At 39.1% G+C, this 23217-nt stretch overlaps 1 protein-coding gene across 2 annotated transcripts; it reads left to right on the top strand.

The window, feature by feature from the left end:
• The first annotated feature begins 13834 nt into the window (after positions 1-13834).
• HCF173 (high chlorophyll fluorescence phenotype 173) lies at positions 13835-18460 on the top strand. 2 transcript variants are annotated; one of them, XM_087677861.1, is made up of 13 exons: positions 13838-14538; positions 15192-15404; positions 15487-15691; positions 15861-15936; positions 16037-16172; positions 16251-16355; positions 16445-16546; positions 16626-16715; positions 16812-16877; positions 17070-17126; positions 17220-17297; positions 17383-17430; positions 17789-18453. In XM_087677861.1, the coding sequence occupies exons 1-13, from the start codon at positions 13975-13977 to the stop codon at positions 17858-17860; spliced, it is 1812 nt and encodes a 603-aa protein (XP_087533987.1). In that variant the 5' UTR covers positions 13838-13974; the 3' UTR covers positions 17861-18453. The 2 variants fall into 2 exon arrangements, with proteins under 2 accessions (XP_087533986.1, XP_087533987.1); XM_087677860.1 differs by having other exon boundaries at positions 13835-14538; positions 17070-17297; positions 17789-18460.
• The last annotated feature ends 4757 nt before the right edge of the window (positions 18461-23217 follow it).

Raw genomic sequence — 23217 nt, 5'->3', positions numbered from 1 at the left:
CCCTTTTCTCCACATCTGTAACACTCCACCTCTGATCCCTGGCCACTGCGAGACTGTCATCCTCTATAACTCTGAGAGGAAAACCTCCTTGGAACGAAATTAGGACTGAACTCCCCTAGGCTTTGGTCCAATGTTTTGCATTGTCATTCTGGTTTCCAACAAGGTGAATAGTCCGAGGAGATTTCAATCACATCAATATTCATGTTCCAATGTAGGACATTAGTACTAATGTCACTACATGCCTTTTTAGTGCTTAGAAGCACTCATCTCAAGATTGGGATGTTTAGGTATTTACCTTGTCAAGCTTAGTGAGATACTTGACTCATTACCAGTGTTGAGAGCACGCTTCTCAGTGAACTTATGATGTCCCTCGAGTGTTGAAGCTACTCATAGATCAGGAACACACTTCAGAGCATATGCTTTAGTGATTAGAATCACTATTAATGATTCCATATTGAAAAAAATGAGAATGGAAAAGCTTGAAGCTTTCCAGCTATGGCTGCCAGGAGACCCACATTAAGTTATGAAAAATCCAAAGATTTGACCACGTGTCCCAAACTTATGGGAAATTCCCATATTCCCAAATATGGTGTTTTCCTCAAATAGTATGAAAAAAGAGCTCCAGGAGGAATGGCTGGTTTTCAAGTACATTCAGTGACTAAATGTCCTACTTGATGGCACTTTCCACACCATGTATTAGAATGCATCACATCTCTCCCACCTCCCACGAGAGTGGATATGTTGGTGGTATTCACCTTTAGCATATGTACCTATTCTATAATCACATCCATAAGCTCCTTCTTGATGCTTACAGCTGAATTGGACATGTAGTCCTTCAAATTTTCACTTTCTACAAGACTTGTAGTAGGGTTTTGGGAAGCCTCTATAATTACTACATACACTGGTTGGGTTGATCCAAAGGATCCTTTGTTCTGGTTCTGATTTAGAGCTCCTGTTGAGACTGGGGGTTGTTGATTCTAGTTGGTAGGATTCCACTGTTGTTGAGTCACCAATGGGGAAATTGTTTGAGGCCATTGTTGTTATGGTTGAACCATCATTTGAGGTATTGTCGTATGTGGCCACTGTGGATTCAGTGCACTGCACTATGGCAGTGTTTGCATCTGGGATAAGGGTAGGGAACTGTACCTGGGATTGCATTTGATGGGTATACCATTCCTAGCATGGGAGGAGGTAGGACTCCTCTTCTTGAGGTCATTGAAAGTCTTGCTTCAACTTCATTATATAGTCGTGCACCTTTCACTGTAGCTTGCAAATTAATTAGTCTTCTCAATTCCACAAACTTGTGAACTTCTGGTTGTGTAGGGCTCTAAGAAAAACTCCCTTCTGGATACCTTCATCCAGATGATGGTTGGTCCATCTCTTCAGTATGGATTCCACTCGTGAGACATAGGCTTCTACTTGGTCCATCTCTTCAGTATGGATTCTACTTGGTCCATCTCTTCAGTATGGATTCCACTCGCGAGACATAGGCTTCTACTTATTCACTAGAGGACTGACTTAGATTCATAAACTCCTCTCACATCCACCCGAATTTAGTGAGGAAGGCCAATGTGCCAAAAGTTCCCACTACTTGTCTCTCATACCACTGAAATGTTGCGCCTTTGAAAATGGCGGGGAATATCACCAAACCAATGCTTAGGATTTTTGGCATTGTTAGGTACACATGCTACCACAAACTCTGCTACATGAAGACCACGGTCTTCATTGTAGTCTCCCTTAAAGATGGGCAACAAGATTGCATTCGCTGGCATGTCATCAATATTTCAAGGACGAGTCTAACTAGGAAGGGGACCTTAAGTCGCCATGGAGACTTCTATAAAGAGTGCCGCTAGGGTGTTAAAGGAGGCTTCTGTTGTTGCTGCTAGCTCATTCTCAGCTTTGATTTTTTCCTTCTCTCTTCTCAGGTACCTCTAGATTTGTTTTAATGCTTACCTCTTGATTGCATCATTCATCAAGGAGTTAGCTCCATCCAGTTGGTCTATACTCAATCAAAACAGAATCAGAGGGAGCTTCAGTCGTTAAAGGACTCTCTGGCTAACATTTCTTCTACTTCCTTCTTTTCTACGTCTCTAAATTCAGCTTTCAAACCACTACAAAGGGGAAGATATTCGATCCTGAAGGTATCAAAACTCATTCTTCTAAGCATCATTGTGGTGCCATATTCATAGTAATGCCAACTCCTAATGGTTTCAAAGGTATATGTTGTGAATAACACTTTGTCTACTAGCTTCCAATGGGTTGCTAATTGGATAAATAGGAGATTGTCAATGCACCATGCATCCCACATGTCCTACTATTGAGCATCCACAAACAAATTCCAACTCTTTTCTTTCTTCTTCTTGTGAATCTCCACTGACCACGACTCCTAAAGCTTCTTCACTATCTCCCACTTGATGATGTTTGGAAACTTCTCAATGAATGCCAAATCTCCCATGGATGATCGTTCTCTCGATTTATGCACCTCAGTTTGTTCCCAAACAACTTGCCACCAAGATGCATGTATGTGTTGCTTAATCGTGGAGAGGAAATAGTCCACCAAATAGAGCCTGCATCATGATAGTAATATGTTTCCGCCATTGTGGAATGAACCTCTTGTGGAAAGTGACTTTGGCAATGAGAAACTCCAATTCTTCAATGGTAGAAAGAACTTTGCAACCATCCATTGAATTCTTCTCCTCTTGGCAATGCCATTTCCTTCATTTTTAGCCTCTTCTGATGCTTGTTGATGGCATTTTTCCCCTGACTGCGCACGAAAAACTTGGAGCCCCAAGAGACACCAAGGAAAATGGGATTTCTATTGCAATAAAATCTAGCTTGTACTTTCAACAACTATCTTTTTCATATTTGATATGATCTCAACAAAGAAAAGAATATCTTAACTACAATGACTTTTCATAGCTCATCACTGTCACTTCACTTCAGTCTTCTCTTGAGTCTTCAGCAATTGCTTCTTTCACTTCTTTGAGTTCTTTTGAACTTGCATTCACCTCTTTCCAAGGCTATAAAACTTTCCCATACTACACCCTCATCCAACAATAAAACACATACAAAAGCATACAAAACATAACATAATAAGAACAAGGCTCTACAAAAGTTCAACAGAGGGTTACATAAGGTTAATAGAAAGCATTCAGCTCAACTAAAACCAATTGAAACCATTAAAAATCATTCAATGAGCTTTCAAACAACCTCAAACTTCATCAATCATTACTCCATCCTTCATATAGAAGAAAAACAGAACAAAAGAGAAGCTATCAGAACCAATTAGACACTATCAGGATATCAACAAAACATCATAGAACCTCATATCTCTATTGAAAAACATCATGATCTTATCAAAACCATTACACCCTATCCAAAACACTCTCAAACCACTTCCAAAATAATCAATCATCATGTAAAATCAACCATTTAACCCACAAAAACAACAAAAATCAACCAAAAAAATAGGTCATTTCAGCATTCAACACTGGTTGAAGGAAGTGATATTGAAGGTCTATTCAAGATTGATATAGCTTCCATTCATTCTTGATATGTAGCTATAATGCATTATTTATCTACATGAGAACTTAGGGCTGCTTTATCAAAGTCTAAAAAGAGGAAGATTAAACAATAAGCATTACGCTTTTCGATTATAGCGAGTGTTTTGTATAAGAGAGGAGTAGATTACATTTATCGGCGTTGTATAGTACCTAATGAGGTACCAGTCATTCTTGAGGAGTGCCATGATTCAGCATGTAGGGGACATTTTGATGGCCAACTTATTGCCCAAAAATCTCTTCGTACTGGCTTTGGTGGCCATCGATTTTCCAATATGCTTTCAATTATGTTAAGCGATGTGATGTCTATCAAAGACACGATGCGGGAGAGAATCATGAGTGACTTGTAAACCCTATTTTGGTTACGTTACCCTTTGAGAAATGGGGTATTGATATTTTGGAACCAATATACCCTTCATCGACTACATACAAGCGATATATTATTGTATTGATAAACTACTTTACAAAGTGGTTTAAACCTTGAGCAACGATGAAGGATAATGCTAAGGAGACGACTAGTTTCATTATGGAGCAAATTGTTATGTTTTGGTCCACCTAGGGAGATAGTGTTTGATCGATGCACACACTTCTTGAATAAAGTTATCGTAGCCTTGACTGAAGCTTTGAAAATTAACCACAATGAAACTACTCCGTATAATCCTCAAGCCAATGGCCAAGTTAAGAGTACAAATAAATAGCTGGTCGAAAGCTTATCCAAGATAGTATCGGAAAGTAAGCATGATTAGGATATGAAATTATATGTGGTAGTTTGGGCTTATAACACCACATTCAAGAGAGCTACCGGCCATACCCCGTTCAAGCTAGTATATGGGGAAGAGTGCATTTTGTCGTTGGAAATAGAGCTGCCCACTGTGAGTTTCGCTCTCAATCATTCATTGGGAGAGGCAAAAGCATTACAAGAAAGATGCACTTCTCTTACACATCTTGATGAGATTTAGTTGTAGGCTTTACTACATCAAGAAGTAGGGAAGCCAAGAATGAAAGCCCTTCATGACCTTCAAGCTAAGAAATATAAATTTGCAAAGGGTCAGTTGGTGTTGTATTATTATGCTCATCATGAGCTATTTCTAGGTAAGTTGGAACCTAAATGGGATGGACCATACAAAATTGTACATTTAGGAAAGAATGGCTCTATAGCCCTTTTAGTAGATTTGTAGGGGGTAGAGTTTAAAACTAAAGTTAACTTTAATAAGTTGAAGCCTTACTACGTGTAAGGGCTAACGTTGGGCTTGGTGCTTGTGCAAGTTCTTAACGATTCAGGTTGAACTTGTAGTAGGTACCAAGACAATTGGATGGGATGAATCATTCCCTATCTTGAGCATCCGTATCTAGAGCAGTGTTACCACCCAGGTCGAGTGATTTGGTGGAGTAAAGGTTATCAGGTCATTGAGTGGCAAGATGGATCTTTTACGTGGGAAATTAAGGTCTACTACCACCATTGTTAATGAATTCTAACTAGCATTCCTATAGAGTTTAGCGAGGTAGGAGCAATTGTACCAGTTATGCATCCTCTCTCTCGGCTTGATTTTGATTATCATAAGCATAAGTAAGCTAATTAGTATGGCGTGGCCTATCACTGAAGACTGGGTCTATACTTTGTATTTTGGCTGAGCCTCTAGAGGGCCCGCTAAACATGCAAGCATTGGTGGGGTAATTAAAGATCCTCGACATCGGGTTGCTATGAAGATGGGAGTCTATTTAGGACCCTCTTTTACTAATAATATGGTAGAATACAAGGCCTTGATCATGGGATTGAATGTAGCTTGATGTGGTGGTATCCGTCGATTATTTGTTAAAGGTGATTTGCAGTTAATAATCAATCAACTGAATGGGACCTACAATGTGCAGGATCCTATTCTATGGATGCACTATCGTGCAGCCTTGGATATGTTGCATGCTTTTAAGACGGTGACTTGTTAGTTAGTTCCTTGACAATGGAATCACTTTGCAAATCCCCTGGCCAACTATACTTTCATTGAAGATGTATGTTTCAATTGTGGTCTAGGGGAGCTTTTACAATTGCCTTCTAGCATTAGCCCTGGACTACTTTAGGGTCTTCTTGCTTGCACGTCCTATTTTGGCTACCGATGGTTAGTTTGGGTTATGAGTCAGGTAGCAATTGATCACCTTCCTACTTTGTCACGGATGCATAGGATTTTGTATCATCATATTCATCGAACACCCCCATTTGTTGTTTATGTAGGGGGATTAGCTAATAACCTGATGCACTTAGTGAAGGACCTGAGGAGCCCTTATCCTTGGTTGGTTTTGTGCCATCATAGAGACATGTTGGGACCAAAAGATCGTTTCAGTAGTACGCTACTGAATCGTAGTAAAATAGCTTATTGCATAAGGCCAAGAGAGCCATTTCTGTTAGGTTCTACTATTTTCTTCCTTAAGGCCAAGAGGGCCAGTTTTTGTGGGTTGTGAACTATTATATCCCTTTAGGCCAAGAGGGCCATGTGTCTGTTTTGGGTGGGTACATTTAATCGTTTTCTATTTTAGTGATTGCATTAGACAAGTTTGACAAAGTGCTTGGAGGGAGCCTTTGCTACACAGGAGCTTCTTGTGGCCATTCCAGGTGGTGTTGTCACCTTTTTGAGTTTTTTCCTTAAGCTTACAATGTTTTATGTATATGTGGGAGTTTATTTTCTTTTCGTTTGCGGGGATTGAAAATCGAGGCATGAAGTCCTAGGGTTTGGTTAGGTATACTTGGGGGAGATTCGTGTAGTTGTCTACCTCCTATCAAGACATTGTCAGGCATTAAGAGTCCTGTTTTAGAAGTCAATCCTAGTGACCATGTTTTGCTAGCCTACTAGGCAGCTGTTTTAGGAGTCCCTATTAGTGTGAGGCAATTAGAGAAGCCTGCCAAAGTATAAAGAAGAGAAGAATTTGACTATACTTGAAACATAACAATATAGACGTGTGTAAAAAGGGTTTCTAATCCCTTAAAAAGAAAAAGGGAAAAAAAAATCCTAATAGTAGTTGATTATCACCTTGCGGAGGCCTGGTAGGTTTCTGGGGACAACCTTAGGGTAGCAGCTAGCCAAAATAAAGAAATAAGGAAGGTTGGATCGAAAATTAAAGTGAGCGACAAAAAAATGGATTAAGTGTCGCCTCGTGAGAGCTTAGTAGGTTCTTGGGTACCGAGTCAAGACCTGAGGTCTATGCCTTGTTCTCCTTGGGTCACTCTATGCTCAGATCCCTCTTTTTTACATGCCCCAGTATGGAAATTTTGAAAGAAAGTGCATTAAAAGACAATAAATGATGACCAAGCTATAGGAGTCCTCGCCTAGTAGGATTCTGGTTCAATTGTCCTTAGTTGGTAGGTAGTTCGGGCCACCACTAGGATAACCTCTTTAATGATTCTTTCTAGCCAGTTTGTGTTGGAGCAGTTGGTTTGCGACTTGCTTTGGATTTCTGTCAAATTATGCTGGGTCTATCCCTTCAGGATCTTTATGCCATGATTTGGTCAAGGGGTAGGGTGCGAGTTGTACTTGTGCTTTGTTGAGTATATTTTTTGTGGCAGCTTGATGCTTTTTATGGTTGTTATTTGTATAGATCAGTTCATGGGAGATTCGACGGGTTGAGTTGCCCTATCCCATGGTCACCAATGAGAGAGGATGTTAAAAGCTATTTTTGAAGTGGAAAAGAGCACGAGAGGTCGTAAAAGACCAATTTTCATGCAAAATGAAACGATTGTGGATCGATAAGTTGGAGTTTTTCTAAATGGAGTTCAATGACAGGAACTCAAGCAAGTCTCAGTTCGTTGATCGAAGTCTATTTGATCCCCCATTTAATCCTCGAAATTTTTCACGTTATGAAGCAGTTGTATGATCCGAGAGCCAAAAAACGCATGATAGTGGCCAAGTTTATAGATTTTGACATCACGAAGCCAGTCGTATAGACAGGTCTCGAATCCAAGCTCGTTTGTCCCTTTGAAATTAAAAAAACCACTTTGGCAAAGAGTATGCATACAAAAATGCTAAACTAGTTTTTTGAAACCAAAAGTTAAAGCTTAAATAAGCTTGTAGATAAGAAAAGCCACAATTTGTGAAATGTGGGTGGGGGGAGGAAGGAGGCACCATTTTTTTCGACACCCCCAAATCTCCATTTTTTATCATTTTTAGATGAGCAGCATCAGGAGGAATCCTATTGGCAGCAAGATGCATCAATTCTTCGCCCTCCATCGCTTCAAAAATGGTCGAAAATGATGCATTCTATAGCAAGATTTGATTTTAGTCTTTCTCTCTCCTCTTGTGGTTTGTTCTCATGGATCGATATAAAAGAGAGGGGGATGGGTTGAGATGGACATTTTTTATCGTGCGATAATGCAGGAGTGGAAAGAGACATGAATCGAGGTTGGATGGATCATCATTAACTATGAAAGAGCGTCAAGGAACCTCCAAGTTCGAAAAACTCGTGTCATAATGAGCGATTTTATGAGAAAAATGTAGATTTTAACTTTTTATGTTCAATTGTTGTTTGAAATGGTTAGCAATGATTGTATTTGATTGCCCATAATCTATTTGATCAGTCATGCTGAAGGAGTCACAGAAAAATCAGTTCTATAATAATTCTATGCTAAACACGCAAATCAAGACTAGGCAGTTTAAGGGAAAATATGCGTTTGTTTGGCTTTTTTGGTGTGCATTTGTTGTTCCCATGGAATAAGACATACTAAGAAAATCATTTTTCATGAGAGAAATCTGTATAAGCTAGAAAATCAGTGGTTATCAGTAAATTTTTTATAAATAAATAGAAAAAATAAGAAAAAAAATAAAAAATTTAGGTTTTTTGTATCATAAACATAAGAAAAAATAAGATTTATGTGCATGAACGTATGATAGAGTTTAAGCATGAGGTTTAAGCCCTATCTCTTTATTACAGTGAGCTTTTATTGCTTTCAATATTTAAAAAAACATAAAAACCATGCCTTACACCTATCAACACATGCAAAATTTTGAACGATAGGGAGTAGGGGGTTGTTGAGTAGATAAAGTGCATTAAATTATGATGTTTCATGATTCATATCATATAGAGTTTGTGGTTGTTTAAAACTTAAGGGGACTTGTAGCATGAGGAAGCTCGGTGCTAGCCTTAAGCAACAAAGCACTATCACAGTAAAAGAAAATCATGAAAAGAATTGTCTTCGCTCTTTCATGTTGCTGATTTTCAATGAATAAATTTGTTTGAGCACGATGGTTATATACACACATGCATTGATGCACCACATGGTATCATCCTAGATACATAGTACTTGTTTATATGAGTGATGACCGATGCTAATAGTGTGAGGTATCCCAAGCCGTAGGGCTAGATATTTGGTTCCTTAGGGGTTATTTTGTGAGGTTTATCTATCATCTTCTGGATCATTTAATTGAAAGAGTGGACTTTGTGTCGAATGTGTTTCATCTTCACGGTGCATCCTAGGGCCAATCCTCGAGCTGTAGGAGAGCCGTAGTAGAGCTGTGATGATCAACAGAGGGGTGCTTCCTATGTGTGTGCTACATGGTGTATAATACCAAGATGTTTAGGTACTCCCTTTGAGGAGTGGGGAAAGAATCATTCGTTGGACAACAAAACTTTACAAATGGAAAATTATTAGACGCTCCTTGCCGTGAGGCCATGTGGGGTGATTTTAGGTGAGTAGTAGAGGCATGGCCAGTGCCTTAGAGCTAATGTGTTAGGCCTATTTTAGGTCCCAAAGTGGGTGTACAAGTTGAAAAGTACCCTTGGACACCCTAGGCCAACATACAAGGCTAGATTGGTAGCAAAGGGCTTTAAGCAAGAGCATGGTGTTGACTTTGATGAGGTCTTCTCTCATGTGGTTAAGATGGCCACCCTACGCTTGGTCTTGGCTTTCGCTACATAGCTTGACTTGGACTTGTATCAGTTGGATGTCAAGGCATCTTTCTTACATGGGGACTTGCATGATGAGATATATATGGAGCAGCCTAAGGGCTTTGCAGAGCTTGGCAGGGAACACCTAGTGTACAGATTGAGGAAGAGTCTTTATGGCTTGAAGCAGACAGACACCTAGGGAATGGTACCACAAATTTGATACATTCATGATGCAATCACTTTGCTACAACCATAGTGCTATGGACACCATGCTTGTACATGAAGAAAACCCATAATGATTCATTACTGATTTTGGTACTCTATGTGGATGACATGCTTTTAGCAGGGAAAGCTCATGATGAGCTAGATAGTCTTAAGGCTCAGCTCAAGAAGAGCTTTGAGATGAAAGATCTGGGACATGCCTCTCATATACTTGGTATACGCATTAAGAGTGACAGGTCTCAAGGACTACTCTATCTGTCACACATAAGGAGTATATCTATAAGTTCTTCAGTGCTTTCGTATGCAGGATGTGAAGCCTAGTTGGTTGTCCATTGCCTTCTTGTGTGAAGGAATCATAGGTTGATTGTCCACAAATAGATGAGCAAAGGGCCGAGATGGCCAAGATTCCCTATGCATCTGCAAGGACAGTATTATGTATACCATGATAGCCACTTGTCCATATATTGCATTTGCAATTGGTGTTTTGGCCCGTTATATGGCTACACTTGGCAAGAGGCATTGGGATGCCATGAAGGGTATCATGAGATACCCGACGGGCACTATTGATATGTGCATATGTTATGGTAGCCAAGATACAGGAGTTGTGATATACACTGACTTTGACCATGCAGGACATGCATATAGTGGGAAGTCCACTTCTGGCTATGTGTTCACTTTTGCTGGAGGTGTTGTTTCATGGATGTCCAGTGTGCAGAAATGTGTGGCCCTTTCTATTAACAAAGGCCAAGTATGTTGCAGCCACTGAGGCTTGCAAGGAGGCCATTTGGTTGGGTTGTTTGGTTGTTGACCTTGGTATTGCATATACTATCCCTATACTACATTCGAATTCTATGAGTTCTATCCAATTAGCCAAGAATCCAGTCTTCCATGCAGAAGATGAAACACATTGAGGTGAGATATCACTTCATATGTGAGGTCATTGAGGACAGGTTTGTTGACCTTGTCAAGATCTCAATTGACTAGAATCCTGGAGACTTGCTTAGAAAAGCCTCTCTACAAAGCTCTTTGCCTTCCTTAGGAGGTTGATGGGCGTTGGATGAGATGGCATCTTTCCTCATCTTGTTGTATCTATGTATATGTCATACTGTCTTTTCTTTTTTCTTTTCACTCCTCACACTAAGGCAGATTCGCCTTTTAGTGGGAGGTTGTTGGGGGTAAAGGTGCCTCTGCCTAGCTGCCCATGTATTACTACACTAATAGTAACTGCGCCTACACATTGCACGTAGCGGGCACCCATCATTTTCACTTCATTCTTTATTCTTTCAGTGACATTTGAATAAAGGGAAGGCCAGACACACATTGTGACTATTGGAGTTCCCACATTGTGTGTGTGTCTCTCTCTTGCTCTTGCTCCTTCCACCGTAGCTCTTGCTCTTGCTTGTGCTTCCACTTCAGGGCTCACCCTCCCTTCATCAGGGCCTTCAAGAGATTTCAAGTGGAAACCTAAAAATGGCACAATGGAAAGAGACTCAAAATGTATCAATAAAATATGCTTGTATTATTCAATACAAAGGCACAACATATAGAGCACGCCCCTCTAAACTACACCCTTTTGATGCCATATATTGTGAGGGTCCACCATAGAGTATGGAAATCACTTTGGGATCCCTATCTTAAGCACAACACTACCTTCATATAGGTGGATTTCGCTCCAAGTCCAAACCAGATATGTAAAGCCCCAATTTGGGGAAGGGGGAGAGGGGCCTCAACAACCCCACCCCCTTGTGCCCCCCCCCCCCCCCCACCCCGCCCCCCCCTAAAAAAAAAAAAAAAAAGAAATGACCAAAAGTCTAGATCTATTAGAACAGTGATGAGATGCAATGTTGTCCCTTCTTCTCTTGCCTCACAACTCATGCAAGCCTTGCCAAACCAAGCCAAAGATCTTAGACTTGGGGAACCACTTTCTCGTGAAAGGATAAGGAAGAAAAGGAGTCTATTGGTCTTAGATTCTGAATCTTCTATCTTAAGCATCTTTCTTGCTTATCAACTACTATGATCAAAGACCATGATGTTGGATACCATTAATGATGGCCATTAGATTGCCACAAGAATGATCGAAATAGTTTCGTAATCCTCTCCTCAACCAATTTGCTAAACTTAAAAGTAAAAGTGCAAACATCATTGTTGCTATAAACTAAGTACAATCAATTTGCCCTTAAAGATCAATGGAGTGGCTACCCATTTAAGACCCTTTACATCGATCTTACTTTGTATCTATCTTGAAACCACATCATAGAAGCCATTCACTTAGCCCCATCCCACATGAGGTAAACAAGTTCAATCTTTACTTGACAGAGGCTAATAGTTTTAAAAATCATTATCAACTTATAGCAAAGCATTGATAGAAGCCTTATTTTCTTCTACTAGGTTAGAATTGTTATTAACAAAGAACTTTGTTGCAAAATGTTGGGCTTTTGCTACTGGCAAGCCTTTTATGACAGCTTTCTACACCCTCAAATCTACTTTATATAGGAGAGGGTTTGTGATAATGGCAAAAAGGAGTGGGGCTAGTGGACAACCTTAACTCATTAACCTTTTAAGGGAAAAGGGAGAAGACATATCACCATTGATAAATGCCTTGGTTGAAATGTTCCTAAAGAATACTTGTAATATATTCATAAATCCTTTGGCAACGCCCAACACTTTTAGCATTGTTAAAAGAAATACCAACTAATATGCCCATGTCAAAGTCCATATTCACTTTGTGGTCTGTCATGGTAAAAATAGCTCAAAAAAAGGGAAATAAGTATGTTGAAATCAAAGTCACTTTAAAAAGTGACAAGCCAACTAGGCTTCTAGAGCAATCAATTGCTTCGAATGCACAGTGTTGCTATTAAACCTCAAACTAAAAATGTTGTCACTATCAAAGTAGGTGAATACCTAACCTAGAGCATTAGTCAGAGGTGATTGACAAGGTTAAGCATTGGGTTAAGGAGGTGTAAGTTGAATTCCAATATTAGGAGGTAGTGAGAGACACGAGTGTGCTTGTGTATCTAGTGCAACACCCCTGTCAACCCCCATTGGCCCTCACACCTTTGGCATACCTTCCTTAGAACCATCTAATTAAGAGGAGCAGAAAGGTATGCCTTTACAAAAGGCATAGCCACAACACAAGGACACAGAACTTCCAGTTCAGAGAAATAGACCCCTTAATGTTATGGAGAGTTTTAGTTTGGAAGCTCCCAACAAAATACAAAATGAAAATTGTAGCTATTGCTTTAGCTTGCCCCTTTATAAGAGAGAAGATGAAACTTTGAAACATATTATGTGGGATTGTAGAGAGGTCTATAAATGCTGGAAGTATGTTATGAATATAATGGAGAAAGCTTACACTAGAAGATATGATGGAAGTAAGCCATATTTGATGATAGAGGGAATCTAAATGACATGGCTTACAAAGTGTGGGCATTGGTTAGAGCTATTATTATGGGATTGGTGTGGCTATGTAAAAATGCTACCTTGTTTGGGAGGAAAATTGATGTCAAAGTCTTAGACTTTGTTTAATCTTGGTTGTACGGAATTTTGGGAAAAAAGAATCAACCTTCAAGGTGGTTAAACAATTGCTTCTAGGTTTCCAAAGTGATGGCCTAGTGGTAAGGCTTGTGCTTCATAACCTAGAAATCCACAATGGCCTAGTTGTAAGGCTTGTCTCCAAAACCTAGAAGTTGTGGGATCAAGCCCCACAATATCCATCATGGGTAGGGGCACGTAGGTTCACATGGTGTGTTGGTGGGAATGGGACTCTTGTCCCTTGATCACTTGGGGGAACCCTACTCTTTCGTGGGTGATTTGAGGAGAAGGATAATCCTGTGTCCTTAGGAGATGCCTACCTTGTTTCATAGCTAATATTTGAAGGGGATGTGCAGTCCCTTATGGGCATTAGGTGTGCGAGTTTGAAGGGAAAAAAAAAAGAAATTGCTTTGAGATGCCTATGTTGTTCGAGGCAAAACGCCTTTGGGTTTTCCATGTATGATGTTGGCACTTTGGTGTGAGAATAAGCTTCGATAAAAAGACTGGATAAGGCAGGTCTTGAGCGCGGATCCACAAGAAAGGCTGTGCTTTGGGGGAGGGAAGAGGCCACGTGTCAGCCTACAGACTCACCCAACCATGGAATGCGTCACTACACGAACAAAATGTCAGAATAAATATTGCGGGGAAAAAAGAGGACCACGAGGCTTAGCCCCTTTTTTTCCCTTGGAAAATTTCCAATTAATTTTGTAGCCCATTTTTGAAACAGACAGAGATAGAGGGCTTCCATGGTGTGGCCTCTGTATTGAGACAGCTCTGTTTCTGTGTGCCCCTGGCTATGGCTTCCTCCCTTGTTGCCCGCCTTCCTGCATCCCCTGCCTCCACCTCCTCCTCCTTCCTCCAGTTCCACTCCATCCCTGCACAGCCCCTGCCCTCCCACCATGCCCCACATCGCCAATTCAGACTCCCCGTCATCGCCTCCGCTTCCCCGCCAACAGGAAACGCCTCACCTGACAACCCGTCGCCGCCTTCGGACACCCCCCAGGAGCCTCCTTCCGCCAGTTCTTCCTCATCGTCCACTGTCACATCGGTAGCCACATCCAGCAAGCAGCAGACCCAGACCCCCTCCGTGTCCCTCACCCTCGAAGACGTCAACCCCGTCGGCCTCGGCCGGAAGTCACGTCAGATCTTTGATGATGTGTGGCGTCGCTTCACCGAGCTCGGGCAGCTTGCCCGATCGCCCCGCAGCACCGAGGAGTACGACAATGTCCTAGTGGGAGGACCCATGTGTGATTTCACCATTCCTGGTGCTGAATCAACCACCGTCCTCGTCGCAGGAGCCACTAGTAGGGTGGGCCGTATTGTCATCAGAAAGCTTCAGCTTCGAGGTTACAAAGTTAAGGTAATGGTGAAGCTTGAATGGTTAGCCAGTTCCCTGAGATTGTATTAGGACTCAAAAGTTTGTTTAGGCAGTCCTTGCTATGTTGGGGCATTCTTGGATTTATCAAATGTTTTAAAATTGCCTTATAGCTTTTCAGTCGGACCTGAAACTTGTTTAGTGAAGCCTGGCTATGAAGGCAGTCCTTGCTCTATTGGGACATTCTTGGATTGATCAAGTGCACAGTTGTTTTGTCATACCTGAAACTTGTTTAGGGGGACCTTGCTTTTAAGTTTGTCCAGGCAGTCCTTGCTCCATTGGGACATTCTTGGATTGATCAAGTGTTCTCAAACTGTGAAACTGCCTTATATTTGTCAAGTCAGACCTGAAACTTGTTTAGTGAGACCTTGCTTTATAAGCTCACTCTTTGATCAAATGATCAAGCTGCAATGTACAGCACACGTAGAAGGTTAACTCCCTCCCAACCTCCTACCTTTGAATGTTCAGTCCTGCAATAGATCTTGCATTGTATATGGGCCAATGGGGATCGATCATGTAAATACGTATGAATTTCTTCACATGTGAAGTTCAAATTATTAACATTAGTTGGTAGGCACACTAAACATTCTTTGTTCAACATTAGAGAAATCTTACTAGGGATAGTAACTCCTGTGCAGGCTCTAGTCAGAAAGGCAGACACAGAAACCCTTGAAGCACTACCTAGATCAGTGCAAATTGTTGTCGGTGATCTTGGAGAGCCTTCCACACTTATACCTGCGGTGGAGGGATGTAATAAAATCATTTTCTGTGCAAGAGCACGCTCCACCATTACTGGAGATCTGAACAGAGTTGATCGACTGGGTGTTTATAACTTGTCAAAGGCCTTCCAGGTTGGACTTCATTATAAGCATTGAAGTGATCGGTTATCCTGTTGTTGCGGGACAGAGAAATAACTGCATTTAAGTGTTACAGGATTACAATCACAAGCTGGCTCGAGCACGAGCTGGCCGAAGCAGCAAGAGCAAGCTTACCATAGCAAAATTTAGTCAGCCGAAAGCAATGGAGGGGTGGACAGTTCGACAAGGAACATATTTTACTGATGACATTGCTGTCAAATTTGATGGAGGAATGAGTGCTCAATTTGAGTTGGTGGAAGACCAGAATGCGGCTTTTTCAGGTCACCTTTCAGTTAACTCTTGAAAGCATTGACATGGCAAGTTTAGTGGCTCTTTGGCTCCTGTTGGGTGTTGTTGCCATTCTGTTGTTGAAAGGTGTGCAGGACCATTTCCTGCATTAGGAAACCCTTAAATCATTTTGATGATGTTGCACTGCTTATAATGTTGCAGGTTATGTGTTTACAAGAGGAGGATATGTAGAAGTGGCAAAAAAGCTCTCTCTTCCTCCTGGTGTATCTCTTGATAGGTATGCTTGACAGAGGCACTAAGTCTTATTGGTTATGGTTCTGGAAACTTCCCACACTGATTAGACAAGGGTTGCCTTAACCTTGTCTTTTGAAGTGCAGATATGAAGGGTTGGTCTTGTCGGTTTGTGGAGATGGGAAGATTTACAGTCTGATACTGGAGGCATGTTCAATGGATGATCCTTCCCACAAAGTGCTTTATTTCTCAAGATTTTCCACTCGGGTTGGCTACAGCAGGGTAAGCAGTTTTTCTTGAGTTTTGCATGATTATAAGTGTCTGAAGATAGTAAAAAATTATGATGCTACACTTCTACAGGTGAGGATACCATTTACTTCTTTTAGGCCAATTAATCCTGAAGACCCAGTGCTTGATCCTTTTTCCGTGCATACTCTAGCTATCAGATTCGAGCCACGAAAACAGGTTCGTAAATGTGAATGGCATGCAAGTATGTAAATAGGATGACACATGATGGATTTCCACTCTGTTCTCAATGCATTTATATTATGTAGCGGCCTGCATTCACTCGCAGTGGAAGTGCCACTGCAAGTTCGCCGACCTTGCGGGATAACAACAGCTTCAACTTACTAATAGATTACATCAAAGCCTTGCCGGTATGCCTCTAGGCTGTATTCTCTGCTGTCATTTTCAACATTCTTCAAGATGACCATTGATATTGGTACCAATATGCAGGGAGGTCAAGAAACGGATTTTGTGCTAATCTCCTGCACGGGATCTGGGGTAGACCCTGAATCCCGAGAGAAAGTCCTCAAGGCCAAGCAGGTGTTTACCACCACTGTTCTCATTCCTGTCAGTTAAGGTGGTTTTCACTTTGTGTAGTTTATTGAACCTTGACACATGTTAAAATTGTGTATGAAGGGTGGTGAGGCAGCTCTGAGAAACTCTGGCCTGGGCTACACGATAATTAGACCAGGACCATTGCAGGTATGCATTTTCTGGTTTCGAAAGGACATTCAATCTACTGGTTTTCATTTGCACTCCTACATGTGAATCACTGTGTTGTTTGTCCCTCTGCCATTGCAATTATTCTGTCTGCATTTTGTTCATACAAGATTTACATGTTTCATGTTTCAGAGTGTATTAATATGCAATGTTAGTTGCTATTTGTGACCACAGGATGAGCCAGGCGGTCAGAGGGCTCTTGTTTTTGACCAGGGTAATAGAATTTCACAGGTTAGTTACATAACGTCGTTTATGAGTCTCTGGATCTTGTTAGACAATCAGTTCCATTTTGGGCTTGTGCTTACTCCATGGCTTCTTTATCAGGGGATCAGCTGTGCTGACGTTGCAGACATTTGTGTGAAAGCTTTGCACAATCCAGCTGCAAGAAACAGAAGTTTTGATGTGAGTGTTGTATGGAGAGTTGAAGGAAACACACATCACATCTATTTGTTGATATGCCAACTAACAAAGTTTCTTTTTTAAGCAGGTGTGTTATGAGTATGTTGCTGAGCAAGGACAAGGATTATATGAACTGGTAAAACACACACACACACACACACACACACACACACACACTCTCTCTCTCTCTCTCTCTCTCTCATAACACTTGCAATTCTGATTTATGTTTTCTTCCAACTTATTGGGGTTATCCACATACTAATATAAAGTAGTAGACTGGCATCATTGAGTCTAGACCTAGTCCTAGTCCAAATCCTGCAAAGCAGTGACTCTCCAGGGTTTACTAGTACAGCCAGATTACATTATTCCATAGCATTACAGAGACTACATATAAGTAAATCACTTGTAGTGTGTGTGCTTTTGAGTGTGTTGCAGAGTGACATCCGTTTGCTGATAAACATATTTAATAGAAGGCTTGGCTTGTTTGCAAACAGGTGGCACATTTACCAGACAAGTCAAACAATTATCTGACTCCTGCGCTGTCTGTCTTAGAGAAGAACACATGAAGCATGGAACATGCTTTGTATTCTTACAACAATTTTTCATTTTTCATGTAAGAGAATGAACCAGGCAAAGCAGTCATGGTGATCCTCAAAACACACGCAGCAGTTGCTGGCTTGTAACATTAGACACAATTATGGTGCAGGAGGTTGAGTGAAGGTCATACCCAGTCATGTGCTAGCTCTGCTGTACTTATGATATCCCTACAACAAGAGTGTAAATAAACCTGACTCGGTAGTACCATCACCTGTTCCTGTAAATACACGTGGGTCAGACTGGCTACAGATGGATTTTTCACAAGACAGTAGGAACGGTGGGCCATCGAATGCTGTGCAATTGAAGCAACTGTGCTGAGACTGAATGTTCCAAGGTCGAAGCCAGATTGGCAGATGACTTCTACTGTTGTACTCTACTATAATGGACACCCCATGATGAATGCAAACATGAACTGTCATTTCATGATACAACTGAGCATCAGCTTGTAAGATCTGAGCATGAAGAGTTTCCAAAAGCTTGTGCCAATACATACCCAACATCTTTGGTTTTCTACTCAGAGTGTCCTACCACACTTGAGTGCGCATAAAAGCAGCTTCATTAATTAGTCCATCCCAAAAGGGTTGTTCGATGGGTTTAAAACTTACCAACATCATCGGTCAATGAATCGGTAAATTGGATGAATGCACACTTGTCAAAGCAACTTCGTTTAATAGTCCATCACAGAAGGTTTGTTCAGTGAGTGTAAATCATACCCTACATTATTTGTCAACTACCATTCCATGCATGCGTTGTGTGCACGGAACGTCCGCTTTGCGGCAGCTTTGTTGTCTTGAAGCAATAAGTGATAGCACAACACACCAAGTCTTGCTCAACAATTTATTTCTCCTCTTTCTCTCTCCTTTTTCCCTCTTTGTTTCTAATTTTTTCCTCTTTTCAATTTCCTACGTCTAAATTTTTCCCTTTTTGCTTTCTATTTTAGTTTATTTTTTCTCTCGTTCTCTCTCTCTCTCTTTTCCTTCTCTCTCATTCTCCTCTTTTCTCTCTTTTTTCTTCTCTTTCTTTAGTTTCTTTTTAAAAATTTTCTTTACTTTTGCTCACTATCTTCTAAATTTTATCTTCTCTCTATTATTCTCTCTTGATGTTTGTATTCTCGCTTCTCTCCTCACTTTTCTCTCTCTATTTTTTCTTCTCTTTTTAAATGGTCTTTTCTCTATAATTCTCTCTCTCTCTCTCTTTTTCTCTCTTTTCTTTTTTCTCTTTCTTTTCTCCTCTTAGTCTTTCTTAAAGTATGTAAATTTTATCTTTCCTCTATATATAATTCTTTTTATATTCATATTCTCTTGTCTTTGTCTCATCTTATTCTCTTTGTTCCCTTTTCTCTTTTTATTTTTCTTATTTTTTTCTTCATTTCTTTTAAATTTGTTCTCTTTCTCTTTCTCTCTCTCTCTTTTTTCTCAAAAAATGTTTAAATTTTAATGACTTTTTTTTCTTTTTTTATCTTTTACTTTTTTAAATCTTTCTTTCTCATTATTATTTTTTCTTTTTTTTTCCTTATCTTTATTTTTTTCTTTTAAATTATATTTTCTCTGTAACTTTATGTGTTCAAATTCTCTTTTATTCTCTTCTCTTCTCGCTTTTCTTCGTTGTTTCTCTTCCCTCTTTTCTTTTCTTCTTCTCTCTCATCTTTCTTTTTTTAATCTTTTTCTCTTAAATTTTATATTTTTGTGTCTTTTTCTCTCTTCCTCTCTCTTCTTTCTTTTTTGCGTTCTTTATATCTTTCACTTGATTTCTCTCTCTGCGAGCTCTTTTTTATTTTTATTTTTCTCTTTCAAGTTTTTTTTTTCACTCACTATTTATATATTTTTCTCTATTTTTAATTTCTCTTATATTTTCTTTTTCAAATTATATATTTTCTTTGTCTCGCTCTCTCTAAGTAAAAAATATAAAAAAAGGTTTGTTTTAAAAAATGCAATTCTCTTTCCTTTTTTTTCATTCTCTTCGTATTTTTCTCTTTATTATTATCATTATTATATTTTTCTCTCTTTTTTCTCATTTTTCAATCTTTCTCAAAGTATGTGAGAAATTGTTCAATTTTTTAATATTTTTTTTAAAATAATTAATTAAAAAAAGCTTAAATTAGAGAGGGGAGGAATTTAATTTAAAAAAAGGGGAAAGAGAAAGGAAGAGATTGTACGTGAGAGGGAGAGTTTTAATTTGAGAGAGAGAGAGAGAGAGAGAGAGAGAGAGAGAGAGAGAGAGAGAGAGAGAGCGCTTAGGCTCTACAATGAGAGAGGAGGGGGAGGGGAGGCTTTAATGAAAAAGGAAAGGGTGAAGAGAAATAAAAGATTACACGTGAGAGAGAGGGGAAGGGAGGGTTTTAATTAAAAAAAAGGGAGGTTTAGAAAAAGAGGTAGGTCCGGGAAGCCCTCTGGAGGTTATCTACAACCAAAATAATCTTATTTATCTCTCTTTCTTTTTCTTCTCGCTTTTCTCACTTTCTATTCTCTCATCTTTATTTTTTATTCTCTTTTTAATTCTTTTTTCTTTATAATTCTCTTTGTATGTTTACACACATATACACATATTTTTCTTTGTTTTCTTCTATTTTTCTCTCAATCTCTCTTAAAGTATGTAAATTTTATTTTTTTCTTATATATAATTTTCTTTATGTTCATATTTTTCTCTTTTTCTTCCCCTCTATCTCTCTCCGTCCCCTTTTTTTCTCCTTTTCTTTCTCCTAAATTTTTTTTCTCTTCCTCTTCCTCTCTTTTAAATTTTATATTCTCTCTCTCTCTCTCTCCCTCCCTCTCTTTCCTCTCTAAAAAAATGTTTACATTTAAAAAAGACTTCTCTCTCTTTCCCCCTCTCCCTCCCTTCCTCTTTTCCTTTTTCTTATTATTCTTATTCTTATTATTCTCTCTCTCTCTCTCATTATTAAAAAAATGGAGGTTTGGAAAAGGGGGTAGGTTTGGGAGCCCTTTAGAGGTTCGGGCTTTTTGAATCCACAACCAAAATAATATAGTAGTAGGATGAAGCAGTATAGATGCACACTCTTGTTTCCAAGAAAATGGACCTCTAGCTAGAATTTAATTATCTTATACCCAATTGGAGAATGCAAAAAATGTCTCACCATATGAGATTTTATATATATCTCATGTGTTTAAGGTATAATTATATATATATATTTTTTGCTTATTTGACTCCTTTCTTCCACCCATAATTTCTCATGATAAGAAGTAGCGTAAAGGAGCTAATAAAGTGTGATCTAATAATTTTCTTTCAACTTTTTTTTTTCTAAGTGAGCTTTATAAATATTTTTAAATTATTTATATCATATAGAGCTCAGAGAAAAAACATTGGGCTATTTTGATTTTTTAAATAAAGTAACCTTAGTTATAAACAAAGGGTGCATAAAAGAGTGACAAGGAGGGGCTAATAGAGTGAGACTCAAGGATGCATTACTTTAAGGTTATACGAAATCCAAAATATTAAAAAACTTATATGACTCAAATTCTTGACTCACAATAAGATCATTTGTAATTTTAAAAATTTTTATACCATGTTAAGGAGCTAAAAAAGTTGCAATTTTTAAAAACATTATCCCACTTAAGTAATATATATATTTTGACTCTGAAGTCTCTTTATACATAGCCTCTCATTTATTTATTGCATACATAGGATATAGACTTAGTATATGTTATATTTCTCATCATTCCCTCTCAAGCTTAAAACGAGCTTGCAGATACAATACCCTAAGTGCACATCTAAAGTACTCAAATTTATCTTTACCTAATGCTTTGGTAAAGATATTTGCAACTTGTTCATTGATTTTGATGTGTGCCTAGTTTATGTTCCCATCCATAACTCTCTCTTATGAAATGATAGTGCACTTCAACATGCTTCATCCTTATATGATATATTATGTTCTTTGCCAACATGATGCTGTTAATGTTATCACAATACATGATAACTCTATTGTCTATCTCAATCCCCATATCACATAGAAGTAGTCTCAGCCATGTCTACTCATATGTTGCCAATGTTAAAATATCTCTATATTTTTCTTTTGTAAGTTACTTCTTATTGCTCCAACTCATCATGGTTGAAAAATGTGGGTTACTTCTTGTTGCTCCAACTCACCATGGCTGAACCAAATGAAAAAGCATAACCACTAGTGGATCTCCTATTCATAATACTTAATCCCAAGTTTACATTTGTGTATTCAAGCAATGTAGGTTTGATTTCTTTCTCATAGAACAAGCCATAGCTATATGTCTTTTTTCATATATCTCAAGACTCTCCTCACTACATTCAAATGTGACTTACATAGGTTTTGGATGAATTGGTGTGGCTTATTACTTTCACCAAATAACTCGAGTCTGCATCTTGTTATGGTTAGGTAGATCAAGCTACCAACTATCTTTTTGAACATAGTAACATCCTCAACATATTGTCCATCATCCACTATCTTTATGTTTTGATCCAATGGTGTATTCATTGGCTTACATGCTATCATCCCATATGTCTACAATATCTCCAAAGAATATTGTCTTTGTACCAACCAAATTCCATGTGGAGTGTCAATCATTTCAATGCCCAGAAAGTACCTCAATAAACCAAGGTTTTTGATGACAAATTCCGTGTGTAGCCCATGCTTTACTTTAGCAATCTCTCTTTCAACAATAGTACTTGTAATGATAAGATCATCAACATAGATGACCACAACCACCATTCCATCCTCTGTACATTTTAAATAGAATGAATAAACAACCGTGCTTTACTAAATCCCATCCTACATAATAATTTGTTGATCCTCTAACACGCTCTAGGTGCTTGCTTCAACCCATATAATGCATTTCTTAAGTGCGCACATAATGTGGACATTTAGGGTGTACATAATCTTTTGACTGCTCCACATATACTTTCTCTTTCAATTTACCATTCAAGAAAGCATTCTTGGCATCCATTTGATATAATTTTCAGCCATAAATTGAAGCTAAGGCAATCATTGATCTCACTATAGTCATCTTTGCCACTCAACTAAATGTCTTCTCATAATTTAATCCATATGCTTGTGCATAACCTTTTGCAATCAATCTTGCTTTGTATCTTTCCAATGATCCATCTGTTGACCTTATACATCCACTTGTAGCCAATTACCTTCTTGCCATAAGGAAACTCAAATAGATCCCATGTCTTGTTCTTAGTCAATGTTTTCATTTCCTCATCCATGGCTTCTTTCCAATATTTGCTTCCAACTACTTTTTCAAAGCAAGTAGCCTCTACATGCTGAATATAAGATACCATGTATACATAATGCATATTCATAAAGCCACTATATGTCAAGCCGTCAACTGGATGTCTT

This window comes from Lygodium microphyllum, chromosome 5 (assembly GCF_053477565.2).
Source record: "Lygodium microphyllum isolate KBCC chromosome 5, Lygodium_microphyllum_v1.1.10, whole genome shotgun sequence".
Taxonomy (NCBI): Eukaryota; Viridiplantae; Streptophyta; class Polypodiopsida; order Schizaeales; family Lygodiaceae; genus Lygodium; species Lygodium microphyllum.
The sequence above is the reverse complement of the archived record's forward strand: the minus strand, read 5'-3'. Positions and strand labels throughout refer to the sequence as shown.